The following is a 14040-nucleotide window of genomic DNA, read 5'->3' on the forward strand; positions in this document are numbered from 1 at the left end:
ACAGTTTTATTTGCTAGACCCCTGATGCCTGCTTTCCAGAAGGCGTGTGTCATGAACAATTAGAACCCAGCAGATGAGCTGCCTTGTTTAAGACTCGTGACCAATGGGTATTACTCTTCTCCGCATGGACAACTAAAGGAAGCTCGGTGAGCTGGTCAAGGTTAATCACAGACCTAGTAAATGACGGCTCTGTGACAGGAGATCAGCTTATGATTCCAGTTCTATACATTGTCTCATGCCATCTGTCTGAAAGGAAGGGTTTCCTGAGGCCACTGTTGGGGAAACCCTGGAGAGTCTTCAGCTCAATATGGTGCAGATTTTCTGCAGCTAACCTACTAAGGTAACAACTAAAGCAAGCAACCGCTGCTAGTCGGGTCCTAGGATGCGCACCACAGCCACAGCACAGAGTGAATAGGTCAAGCGTTAGGTTCTCTGTCCACTACAGTGTGGTCTCCTAAAGACTCCCTCCCCTGTGCCAAGATCAATGTTTCTATCTTCAGCCGGCCCTCCTGGTAGTCTCCCCCTAGCGGGCACAGGACCGTCTCATACTTCATGACAAGAAAAAGTGTTTTTGCTCTTTTTGGCCCTTCCCCCACCACAGCACACTCTCCCTTCCGTGAGGGTTAGCAGGAAGACCCGAGACCCCAAAAGCCATTTGTGCAACTAAAATCATAAGGTTTCTAAGCGATAATGTCAAATGTGGGCTCTAATATATTCTCCCTAACACAGTCATGCTGTTGTCTGCTTCTATGCGGCCACTTGCTGGAAAAGCACAAAAAAGAAAGTGTCCTCCTGGGGCTCATGGGATTTTCAACTGTTTGTCTGGTCCTTTACTCCATGTCAAAATGCAGCGGCCGAAAGGCACGAAAAGCGAACCTTTTGCGGCAAGCTGCTGCTCATTTACCTTTAAATATTTAATGAGCTCCCCTGGAACTTCTTTGGAGCCTGACTGTATCAGCTGGCAATGATGGAAGAATTTGTGCACATGCAGATCCTGGAACACAGATGGAAACAACCATATGAGGTTGGATTCATTACCCCCAAGCACACCCTTCCAGTTCTCCCTGCTCCGGCATCTCGATGGCCTATCTCTCTGGGTGTTCTAATGCCAGGAGCCAGGAGCCACCTCTGCCAATATACGCTGTGCGCCTGAAACCCTCTTGACTGTCACGTAAATAAGCACAGCCAGATGAAATTGGTGTGGACCTGAGCACGCAGGAAGTTGCTAAGCATGCCCAACCAGCTCGACACTTACTTAAGCCTTAAAAAGTGTGCTCTATCAAATTGAGCTGCTTCTCTATTTTAATGAAACGAGCAGGAACAGAGGTTGGAAACGGCAGGTGAAGCAAGTTCCCAGATGAATCATTCCTAGCACTCAGTACTCAGCTTTGCAATGACACTCTGCTGGCGAGTCCAGTTATCCCCTATGAAGTCTGTACATGTTAATTTTCTGGACAGTGGGGTCACAGCAGGAAGTAGAAAATGTAATATGCATTTTGAACTGGAATTCCTAATTGTTCTTTTGTTCCTCAGGGAAAACTGCCTCTAGTCTTAGCCTCAGTGTTTCTCATGAAGGGGAGAGGGGTACAGGGAAGGGAGAAGGGAAAGACTGGGGAGAGCTTGAGGGAATGGGAGGGTGGAGATGAGGAAGGGCAGATATAGGAGAGGGAAGAAGATATCTACATTAAGGGAGCCATTTTATGGTTGGCAAGAGACCTGGCTCTAAAGGGGAGCCCAGGTGTCTACGGGGATGTCCCCAGCTAGGTCCTTGGGCAGCAGAGGAGAGGGTGCCTGAACTGGCCTTGCCCCACTATCACACTGATGATTATCTCAAATATCACCATAGAATCTTCATCTGGCGACGGATGGAGATAGAGACAGAGACCCTCATCAGAGCAATGGACTGAGCTCCCAAGGTCCAGATGAGGAAGAGCAGAAGGAGGGAGAAGATGAACAAGGAAGTCTAAACTGCGAGGGTTTGGTTCACCCACTGAGGCAGTGTGAAGGAGGACTGTTCTAATGGGAGCTCACCAAATCCAGCTGGACTGGTACTGAACGAGCATGCGATCAAACTGGACTCTCTGAACGTGGCTGACAATGGGGGCTGAGTGAGAAGCCAAGGACAATGGCACTGGGATTCGATTCTACTGCATGGACTGGCTTTCTGGGACCCTAGTCTGTTTGGATGCTCACCTTCCTAGACCTGGATGTAGGGGGGAGGGCCTTGGACTTCCCACAGGGCAGGGTTCCCTGCCCTCTCTCAAGCAGGGAGGCGGGGAGGAGGGGGAGTGGGGGAGCGTGAGGGGGAATGGGAGGAGGGGAGGAAGTGTAAATTTTTGAATGGAAAAAAAAATGGTGACGTGACACTAGCCTCTACATGCCACTTAGAGTTCAATTCCTCCGAGCAGTGGAGATTAAAAATGATCGAGTTTAATGAGGAAACAGATTCCAGTACTCAGCTTGAGAAATTTGGGTGCTTCAGTTTACCTGAGTATAAATGGTTGATTCTAAGTGGCTCTTAATCTTCAGCAAAGGCTTCGCACCATCTACCCATTTGATATCCGCGTTCGATTGCTGCACAGAAAATTCAGTCGTGAGCATCTATTTTACAGCAAAAAAAAAATGCATGAGCAACCTACAATACTACCTGTACATTTTCACAGCTTTCAGAAAGTGTTAGGTTCATCCAAAGATCTACTGGAGAACGTAAGTTCCCTTTAGGATAAATGTGTCCTAAATCATTTAAGATTTCCAGTCCTCCACTGATGTATATAAACTACCACCCCAAAAATGAATTAAATAAATGCAGGGTTTTTTCTTTTTATTGTTTTTATTGCGCTATACATTTTCCCTCGCTCCCCTCACTTCCTACAGTATTCCATGACCCCCCCCCAAGCTCCCAATTTACTCAGGAGACCTTGCCTTTTTCTCCTTCCTATTTAGATCCATGAGGATTTTTATAAGTCATGCCCCAAATCCAGTTTTAAAAGTTAGTAGAATTATCATCTGTAAACACAGAGCACAGACTTCCCTTGTGAAGGAGGACCAGCCTTTGGACCATATTTGGGTATTCCTGTCGCAAACCATGCCAACAAGGTTCTCCTTTGAAACATCTACAGCGCAATCACTTGCACAGATGCAGACATGCCCCTACCCTTCTTGACTCGGCATCGTTCACATTCAAGTAGCCTGGGGGAAGATTGGCTGAGACCGGCAGCTGCTGTTCACACGTGATAACTCTCCCATCCTTCAGCAAGGGTACCCAGGCAAATCCAACTGCAGAGACAATTATCAACCGTGAGAAAGGACATCAGAAATACAATTAGCTATGCAAACGTCTGCAAGTTAGGGCAGAAAGGAAGAGGGTGATGGCTCCAGGGATCTGTATGCTGGAGCCCAGGTGACAGGCAACCGTGGCAACCGTGGAGCAGGGAAGGAACAATGCATTTGGACCATTTCCTAATCCCAGCCTAGCTACTAAACGGTTATTGGTTCTGTATCTTTGGCAACAAAAATGGGAGTAACGCAACCTTTTGCAGTTAAAAGAACTGAGGGGCTGGTTTCAGATAATACATGAATATATTTAAGTTTAGAATGTGCCCTGATACCACTATCTCTCTATGCTGAGGGCTGTTTGGGTAGCTTCGTGTTTTAGATCCCCTTCTACTCCGGGTTCAAGGTTTCACAGTTGACACCATCTCAGTCTGTAACCATGTGTTCCAAAATCTCTTATGGTAACCCGGGCATATGGAGTATGGAAAATTACGGTCGTAAGTCAAGGCTATGGTCTACATTGATCCAAGGTAGTAAAAGTGTTAATCATTTAGACAGGCAGAGTTTTCCTGACTGGAGGCAGAGAAGGCGCAGAGGGAAAATGCAGTCGGGTGACAGTGTTTATGACTTCAGTCCACTGAGAGATTTCCTGCCATCTCTACATTTCTTAACACTTCTACCCCCAAAGGGAAACCTTGGCTTTCTATTAGAAAACTCATCATGTCTGCTATACTAACCAGAGCCATCTGGGTTGCTCAAGTTGCATAGTGTCAGTGTTTCCATCATACAGATTACTCTGGGCTTCGAGTGTTTCTAACTCAGCTGGTAAAAAGAAAAGAAAAACAACCCAACCTTGCTCTAGATGGACTTCTGGCAAATGATCAGGGGTGTTGGGTGAAGAGCATTTGCAAATCCACTGCTTTCCCAAGTCTTTAAAATTCTTTGCATGAATGCCTATGCACGTGTGTGCATGTGTGTGCATGTGTGTGTTTATACTGTGAACACAGAAGTCAACACAAATCTGGTTAGAATGTCTTCATGTACATGTTTAATCTGGCAAATGCTTTTCCTCTTACAAGCCAGCCAACACATGGCTTTCTCTCAGTAGACCAAAGTCTTTCGCAGATGCTGTGCCATCGCCGCTGAGCATCTTCTCCAGCGCTACTTCAAGCATGCTTCCCCTAGACCTCTGCTCTCAGAAAAAGCAGGCAAGGGACGTGTGCAGAAGGACCACTAGAAATGACAATGTCAGGAAGCCTACAAGGCCTCAACCCTATACAAAGTTCTACAATGACTAAGGAATGCTGAGTGAGAATGGAAGAAATGGTCTTCCCCAGGGAAGAGTAAACTAGCTGGTTATCCAATACCAAATAGTTAGCCCTGAAAACACATGTCACATTATACAGACTGAGCAGGTTGTATTTGGGAATGTGTGTGTGTGTATATATATATATATATATATATATATATATATATATGCATGTAGTATCAATTAATTTTAAAAGGGCATGAATTTGAAAGTAAGCAACGAGAGATATATGGAAAGATTTGGAGGGAAAAAGGGAAGAGAGAAATGATGTAATTATAATCTCAAAAATAGAAGAAAAGGCAAATAAAAAAAGAGAGAAAGAAAGAAATGACACTGTTCACGCTCTGAAACTTTGACCAATGGGAAATACTCTGAAATTCTGACCAACAGGGGAAAAATTCCAAACTAGAAACTGGGAAAACACATCTCTTGCTTTTAGACAACCTTTTTCCTCACGCAGTTTTTACTGGGGTATGATTTGTATAATTGTTTTAGTGAATTTGCAGTCACTTCATTAACAGGAACTGCAGACATTTTTTCAGTACTCAGAAAAGAAACTCAGCCGACCTCGGCAAGCACTCCCAAGTCCCCTGCGCCCCCCACCCCTAGAAACCATCAATCCACTCTCTGCCTGCATGAATCTGCTTAGGTGACAGTTTTGCGGTGTGAATGATCAGAGCATAACCAAGTGTGTCCCTTGCTTGAAACTCATAGGCAGCACTTGGAAGCTGTAAAGATATACTATCAAGCATGCCATCTGGCTCAGAGGTAGGAAGCCACTTAAAGGGGGAACAGTTAGAATTGATGAGTGGCATGAAGAATCACCACCTCATGCTTCGCTGAACATCTTGCCCATTTCTGTCTAGAATTTGGACGAGGAAACTCCAATTTATTACTCTGGAGGAGAGTACTTGCATGGATTCTCACAGTTCTGTTTTCATGTCATTTCTCCAGGCTTCTGCTCTAAACTAAGTGTGCGTTCAGTGAGGCTCCCTAGTAGTCAGTCCCGCGGCCTGATGGTATCCCTCGGGGAGCTCACTTGCCCCCAAGATACTGGTGTATCTTCTTTTCGATTATCTCAAATTGAAAGTTCAGATAGTTGCCAGGTACAATAAATACAGTCATCCCTTGGAATCTGCAGGAGGCTGACTGGTCAAAGATCACCCCAGAAATACTAAAATTCGTGCATGCTTGATTCCCCTATGTAAAATGGCATAGTATTTACATCCCTACACACATCCTCCTGTATATGTCAAAGCATTGCTTGATTACATACAATATCTACTGGAATGTAAATGCTATGTAAATAATCGCTTTACTCCCCTAATTAGTGGACAAAAATAAGGGAGGGGAAGCCTATATGCATTTAGTATAAATGCATTTTTTTAAAAATTTTGAGACAGGGTCTCTCTATATATAGCCCTGGCTATCCTGGAACTATCTATGTAAACTAAGCTGGACTCAAACTCAGAGAGATTCACCTGCTTCTGCCTCCTAAGTGTTGGGATTAAAAGCGTGAGCCACCACATCCAGCTTCGGATGCAATTTTGTTTTGGGTTTTTGTTTTTCGAGACACGGTTTCTCTGTGTAGCCCTGGCTGTCCTGGAACTCTGTAAACCAAGCTGGCCTCAAACTCAAAGAGATCCGCCTGCCTCTACCTCTTGAGTGCTGGGCTTAAAGGCGTGTTCCACCACCACCCAGCTTTCAGATGCAATTTTTAAAAATAGTGTTTACAGGGACCAGGAGGCAGCTCAATGGGTAAAAGGTTTGCCATGCGAACATGAAGACATGTGTTCGGTCCTTAGAACGAACATTGAAAAAAGCCAAGTGTGGTGATGGATAATTCCCAGCTCCTGATGGTACTATAGGGAGGTGGATCCCTAGGGCTTGCAGGCCAGTGAGAGACCCTGTCTCAATAAAGCCTGGGTGGCACCTATGGAACGACAGTGAAGACTGTCTTCTGGCCTGGTCATGCATGTATGTATGTATGTGTGCACAATGAAAATATGTGCACATGTAAAATATTATTTTTAATCCACAGATGGTTGAATGTATTCATAAGGAACCCACAGAGATTCTGACTGCAAGAATTTAAACTTTTTCTTCCTTTTTTTTTCTTTAAAGACAGGAACACACTCTATAGCATAGGTTAGGATTAAGCTTATGGCAATCCTCCTGTCTCAGCCTCTTGAGTGCTGCAATTACAGATATGAACCTACACACTTGACTTTCCTTTTCTTTAACTCTTCTTTATTCTTCCTTCCTGATAAGGTCATAGTGTACCCTCTTTCTTTTCATGACCTTTTAAATAGGTCCCCAACTGTGTCCTTCTATTCTTCCTTCCTTCTTTCGGCTCTAACTCACACTGCCCTTCACTTTTCTTCCTGGCCCATTTTCCTCCAAAACAGCTCAGACTGGTTTAAATAACCCTTCCATAATCCCACGCCTGTTACAAAAGAAAGTCAAACTCACAGCCTGGCCTTCAATGCTTTCCACAATGCTTTTCAATCAGGCATCCTGTGCTCCCCTACTCAGCATCCTGGGCTCTTATGTTTGCCAAGTACTTACAGTGTAGCTTTCTGTCCATACCCTTTATTACTCTGACTCTGCCAAAGCTGTCCCTTGATCCCAGACTGCCCCACCTCCTGGCCATCACAGCACTGCCAAGCTCAATCCCATCCTTTAAGACTGCATTCCCATACTGTCTCCTAAAAGCCTCCCTCAGTCGCAGCCACTTGTCCTTCCACTAGCTGAACGACTCACTCTTCTGTGCTCACTGTTATCTGTCTTATACTATTATACTAGATTGACCTGTCTACATAAAACCCATGGAGTTAACTAGATGAGATGCTCGAGGAAGAGATGCTCTGACCTGGTTGGTTTCTCTAGCTATAAGATAGAGACATTTGGAAAGAAAGACCCTCAATTGTGAAAACACCTCCATAAGACCTTTAGGCAAGTCTATCAGGCCTCTTGTTGATTAATGATTGATAGGGAAGAGTGCCAGCTCATTGTGGACTGTCCCATCCCTGGGCAGACGGTCCTGAGTTATATAAGAAAGCAGGCTGAACAAACCATAAGGAGCCAGCCAGTAAGCAGCACTCCGGTGTGGTCTCTGCTTTGGTTCCTGTGCCCAGATTCCTACTCTGAGTTCTTGTCCTGACTTCCCTTCATAACGAACTACAAGTTGCAAAACTGAAATAAGCCCTTTCTTCCTCGAGTTGCTTTGTAATTATAGTGTTTTCACATCAATACAAACTGGAACACAAGCTCTAGATTAGATTTTTTCCACTACATTCTCTATAATGTTTACTATTATAGTTCACGGCAAAAATATGCAGAAATATTTGGTGAATGGATGGATCCCGAGGCATGCTGACATTGATAAAGCAGAAGTGGCACCGGCTATGCTCACAGTCCTTGGATGTTCTTCTAAAGCTGTCTTCCACTGGTTTATTTAAAGCCTTCGTGACATGGGATGAGAACTGGTGCCTCGGTGCTAAAGCTTATTTAACTTCATTAAATCTGTTCTCATTAGCAACAGGCAGTCCCCAATCTCCCTCCGGCTCACAGATGTCCCTGGCTCCGGGCTCTCTTTTCTCTTCCACAATATGCATAACTGGAAAATTCTAGTTGCAGGGCAATTCTGCATAAAACAAATAACAACACTGTATCATAATATGTGTTTCTCCCTGAGAGCCGCGTTATCACTTTATGTTGCTTAATGGAGTTTGGCTGGGCTGATGAGCATTTGGACAAAGCTATTTCACACACATGATAATAAAATCAACATATAATTTGTCTTTTGCCAATGAACTGTTTTCAGATGAAGCCTGTGATGCTGCCCAGGTTGGCCTTGAACTCCTGGGCTCAAGGAATCCTCTACTCTTATCTTCTTATGCAGTTGAGACTACAGGTATACACAATGTACATGGCTTAGCAACAAACTTTATAACTCAGAAATGTACTTTTTGGTCAAGGAGTGCAGTAGTTGACAGCTTGATGAGAAGATGTATATCCTACAGAAAGAACATATGACCCTGGGTTTGCTCCCCAACACCACAGTAAACAAACAAATACATAGCAGCACACATACCTGGAGTTTCCACTGTGTCCTGCTTTTTGGTTGTTCCTTTGGTGTTGATTTCACAGCTTACATGATAAAAAGTAAAAAGCAAATGATGTTTTTGATGCAGGTGAATGGGAAGCTCAATTTTGATCTGAAAAGAGAGGGAAATGACATGGGACATTTTGTTTTGCTTTGTCTTCCTTGTCAGGTTGGACTGGCAGACATGTAGGCCAGTTTCACCATACTGTTCCAAAACACTCCCTGAAGGACACGCCCAATGGCCAAATAGCGGGTATCATTTCAATATATTTCAAATATTTTTCTGGTCGGTTTCAGTTTGACAGCAGGACTCTTCCTGCGTTGTGGGGATTTAATACTTTTGTTGACATAATACTTTATTTCTACATAGTTCACTGGAGTCTCCCAGTTTCAACTTTACAGCATGATTTTTCTAAAGCACTAGATTTAAAAAAAATCCTTACACCCAGGGATGCTGTAACCCAGTGCAATCCATTTCAAATGAGTTCTAAATTAGCAAAGCTACATTTGCCTAAGTCGTTGTTCCTCTGTGCATGGAAAAAGAAATCTTACAAATAATGTGCCAATATCATGGCATTAGAGTACCCACAAATCAAAGTTCACAAAAAAATTCTCTAGAAAAAAATATTTTTCTTTCTTCCCTCTTTTTCTTTTTCTTTCTTTTTGTCTTTTTTTTTCTTGGTTTTCAAGATAGGGTTTCTCTGTGTAAAAGCCCTGACTGTCCTGGAACATGCTGTGTAGATCAGGCTGGACTCGAACTCACAGAAATCTGCCTGCCTCTGCCTCCTGAGTGCTGGAATTAAAGGCATGCTCCACCACCACCTGGCTAGTAACTTTATTTTTGAAAAAACAAGAAGAAGTCAATATGACTCAAAAATTTAGGTCCAAAAGATGCTTATAAGAAACTGAATTTCTAATTAGAAACCACTTCCATGCTTCAACCTCCTGTTAGCAGTTAAGAGACAAATTAAAAATTTAAATGATTTGGCACACATGCCTGTAACCATACCTGTACACATGAAAGTAACTGTTCTCTGTCTTTCCTAGTCAATATCTAATGAATGAATGAAAAAGTCTATTATTTTAGACATTCTAAAAACATATCTAATTTACTATGTGATCTAGCTTTTTTCACTGGCTATCGAGCTATGCATAAGAAACAGCATGTTGCTAGACATTTGGTCCAATGATAGTACATACAAGGCATGGCTCGGAGTATTATCACCACGGTCTGTTATAGATATACTTCATTACAGAACATGCCTATTCACAGTATCCAGGCCATCTGGGCATCTAATGCTCTACTGCACATAAACATGGACATAATCTCCCCCTGGGTAGCAAAAATGCAAGGCACTAGTAATTCCTTCCCCACCCCCAAAGGAACCAGAGAAAGTACATTGAGAAAAGAATAAGTAACGTCCAAAGCTGGGGCAGGAGGGTTCATACAGGAGCAGGTGGATGGGGAGAAATCCCGACAGCAGAAGAGACAATTCAGACCAAGCCAAGAATGGAGACTCTAGGGCCCAGGCAGACAGGAGCATCTGGCCCAGAATGCCCATTCAGGTCACATGCAAACACTAGGAATCAAAAGCAGTCTGCAGGTTTGGATAAGCAAATACATAGAGGCTGCGAGAGTGGCACACTGGGCAATTGAAAGAGATAAAGAGGCAGAGAAGCAGCAAGCAAGAAAGAGCCAGAGAAACTAGAAGGGGATAGCGCAACACTCCCCTTTATTCCGGTGAGGTAGACAGAGCAGCCAGTGGAATTGTGGTACCCAGCTGTGCAGCTTTGCCCATCCAACGCTTCGCATACAGGCAAGCTGCCCCTTACCACTTAAAACCATAAGGAAAGAGCCAGACGTGCCCTCAGAAAAGCCAGTCTGGATTTAGTTAATTTAATTTATCTATTTAACTTTGTTGTAAAGTTAGCACTTGAAGTATTACGTTTTGTTATGGCATTTTCAAAGGCAATTTTTCTACAGTTTCTCCTGCCTCCATGGAGTCCCTGCTGCCCCCTACCCTTCCCCACACACCCCCTAAGCCTCATTTCTACTCCAGTGACAGGCTTCTCTATTGCCCCTCCGCCTTCCCTTTCCCCCAGCACCTTTCCTCTCTCCTGGTGGTCTCATTTCTGGTTTCATTGTCCACATCCACATTTATTTAGTTAAGTAATTTCTTAATTTCTGGCCCTGGGGTTTAAACCCAGAGCCGTGTGCATACTAGGCAAGATCTCAACCTGAGAACTACACCTCCAGATCTCTTTTTACTATTGTTCTAGATACATTTTCATGTAGCCCAGGCCAGCCTCAAACTTGTTACGTCACTGAGAATGACCCCGAGTTTCTGATCCTCCTGCTTCAGCCTCTTGAATGTTGGGATTACAGGTAAGTAGCCATGCTTGGCTTATATTTACCTTTTAATGTTTATTTTGAGATACACACCCATTAAGCTGCTCAGGCAAGCCTCGAACTTGCAATACTCCAGATTATTCGGGATTACAGGCCTACAGCACCAGGCCTGGCTCTGGATTTCTTATTTGGAAACTGAGGAAATAAAGAGCCCTAAAGAGAAAGTGTTGGCATAGAGCCAGATAGATGACAGGACGGAGGGCCAGAATGTCAGCTCCACTTTGAGATTTATGTCCCATTTTTTCCTAACGCAGAGAAGCCTTTAAAATTATGACTAACTCTTTCACTGTCGTCATAGGACACCATGAAGGCAGAAGCCTCCCCACTGCCGCCTTTGGATGTAACATTTTCTATTTTCATTCAGGGATTGCACGGACAGACGAATGGCTTAAAATATTTTTTTTTTAAGAAAAATCATTAGAAAGGGCTGCTGTAAATACTGCAATGATGTTTTTACCTCATCATAGAACTCTGGATTTTGGTTGTGATGCGAGACCACAGCATAAGCATTTGTGGTAAAAACAGATCCCGCGGCTTTTCCATAAATGCACTGCAAACGAAGGAAACAGAGTCACTCCTAAGCCAGGTCTTTAAACAAGGTGCTACAGACCCACACACATTTAGAGACAGTACAAGTAGGGAACCATGGCCAAGTTTACTCAGCTGCCGTCCTGAACCTGTAAGTGTTCCAGCATTTATGTAGTCTCTTCAGATACACCCCAGACAGTGCTCAATTCAGCTACGGAATGCTTTCAATGTCTGGCCATCAGAGAAATGTACTCGCAACTAGCCGACAGTGATAAGCCACGTAGCTCTTTTCCTTTTGAAGAGACCTTCTCTGTAACGTTTCTGTCTCTTCGCTTAGAGAGCATAATATGACAGAGAGGTGAACCTTAGTCAGCAAGAGTTTCTAGACACTCCTTGTTCAGGGGTAAAAAGGTGTTTTTAAAACTCAAAAACCTAAAAATAAAAAAGTCAAATATCTATTAAGCTTCAGACAAGCTTACTGTTCTCTTACATTCTAAAGCCTTCCTTTGGGAGGCAAGGTTTCACTATATGCAGCACTGGCTGGCCTGGAACTCACAGGCATATCACTAACTCACAGAGATCTGCAGGCATCCCTGCCTCCGGCTCTCAATGCTGGAATGGAAGGTGTGCCCAGCTTCTTTTTACACTTCTTAAAGTGACATTTTATGAGGCGCAGTTTTTGTTTTCAAACTCACTCATTTTCTGGTATTAGACGTAAGGCTTTCTATGGTTCCTTGGCATGTTCCCATTTCACGCTACTCTGATTTTCTTTTACCTCCACTCACCCAATAAGCCGAAGGATGAATATCGAGCCAACATGCCAAGCTACTAACTGCTTTACCGTCACTCTGGAGTGAGCCTCTAGGCCAGGTAGGAAATGAAATTGAGACTCCACGAGTACACAGCCAGTTCTCCCGACATACAGTTATCAGAGCATTTTCTAAGAACTACAAAGAAGTAACGAAATGGTTTCTAAAGTACATCAAATGATGCTGCTGGAAGGAAAGGTAACTGGTTGTCCTCATTTCTAGTGAAGGGACAAGCAGAGGGAGAAAAGAATCTGCTGTGTTTGAGCCAGCTAATCGTTCATTGAATTTGATGTCCTCTTTGAGAAGGGGGGCTCCTTTCAAACATAGGGACAATATACTAATCAGCAATGTAGTTGGGAGTGCATGGGTAGTTTTCTCTAGTGGGTTTGAGTATAACTACTCATCCATTTGGCTGACTGAGGTTAGAAGTGAGGAAGCAGACACACACTTGCTGATGGCTACCCGCTTTTGGGGCTGTGTCTCGGGTTTCTGATCACTAGGTTTGAAAAGAAAAAGTTCCTAGTGAAACCACAGAGGCACTGCCTGATGCCGGGAACCCAGGGCTGCACTGAAAGCCACTGAGACTCTGCCTTGCAGAGATCACAGATCGAAGTTTGGCAGTAACTGTTCAGCCAATCGTGGGGCAGAAGTCCTAGCTCTCAAATCAAAGCCATCATGTGGTGCATCTGTCAGCTCAAAAAGCCTCGTCAGGCTCCAAAGAGAAAGGCGTTAAAGGTCTCCTGATGGTGGCACTATAAGGTCCCCTAAAGGGAACATTAGAAACTATTGAGTCATTTTTAAAAATGACCTTGTGATTAGGCCACAGAGCAATGAAAAGTCATGTGAAGCAAATGTCATAACTGAATAAGTCAACCTGTCCACTCTCCCTTTTTCAAGATGCAATCCAGGGCCTTGTGCATGCTAAGCAAGCACCCTACTATAGAGCGATACCACCATATAGATAAACATCCGCAGCCCAAAGTAACCCATCTTCCCAGCCGCACATCCTCCCGGCTTTGTGATATCTGGCCATTTCAACAAACTCTTTAGTGCACACGTAATAGTAGAACATGCAATATTACCTTTGTCACGCTAGCACACGTTCTTGTTGAAATCTACAGACATGAAACTCATAGCACGAAACCATCACGCACTCAGATTTTCATCTCTACAATCGCCTCCCGAAAGGCACACTGCTCAGCAGCCAGAAACAAACCTTTAGCGCCGATGCGTCACAGTCATCTGAATCCCGGAACTCCACACAGATGGCAATGTTCCTGGCCTACAACCGCGAAGCAGCCAAAGTGAGTCACACAGCGAGTCGATGACAAACAGCACTGCATGTGCCAAGAATGTATGGTGTCCTTACCTTGGCAAATGATTTCTGGCTGTCGTACTTCAATTGTAAGGGATAGACATACAGATGGTTTTTGTAAATAGTGAACGGATAGCAATATTTTGTCATTTCTGGCACAAACTCTTCAACCTCCACGGTAATATTTTGACAGTTCTTTTCAAAGGGCTTCAGGGGCACATATGAAGAGGTAATACAATCTACGGTAGGAAAAATAAACAGGCGTAGCACATGTAATTCAACAGTCAC

The 14040-nt window shown here is 43.9% G+C and overlaps 1 protein-coding gene across 2 annotated transcripts in view; it reads right to left on the bottom strand.

Annotated features, from left to right (window-relative positions):
• The window catches only part of Dock11 (dedicator of cytokinesis 11), a 190370-nt gene that overhangs the window by 85495 nt on the left and 90835 nt on the right, over positions 1-14040 (bottom strand). For both annotated transcript variants that reach the window (XM_038316459.2, XM_038316458.2), the window contains exons 17-23: positions 13807-13991; positions 13654-13719; positions 11558-11650; positions 8679-8802; positions 3155-3276; positions 2488-2574; positions 905-994 (exon numbers count right to left, since the gene is read on the bottom strand). In XM_038316459.2, coding sequence (XP_038172387.1) covers positions 905-994; positions 2488-2574; positions 3155-3276; positions 8679-8802; positions 11558-11650; positions 13654-13719; positions 13807-13991 — 767 coding nt within the window. The remainder of the gene's footprint in view (positions 1-904; positions 995-2487; positions 2575-3154; positions 3277-8678; positions 8803-11557; positions 11651-13653; positions 13720-13806; positions 13992-14040) is intronic.

The sequence above is a fragment of the Arvicola amphibius genome, chromosome X, assembly GCF_903992535.2.
Source record: "Arvicola amphibius chromosome X, mArvAmp1.2, whole genome shotgun sequence".
NCBI classification, from domain to species: domain Eukaryota; kingdom Metazoa; phylum Chordata; class Mammalia; order Rodentia; family Cricetidae; genus Arvicola; species Arvicola amphibius.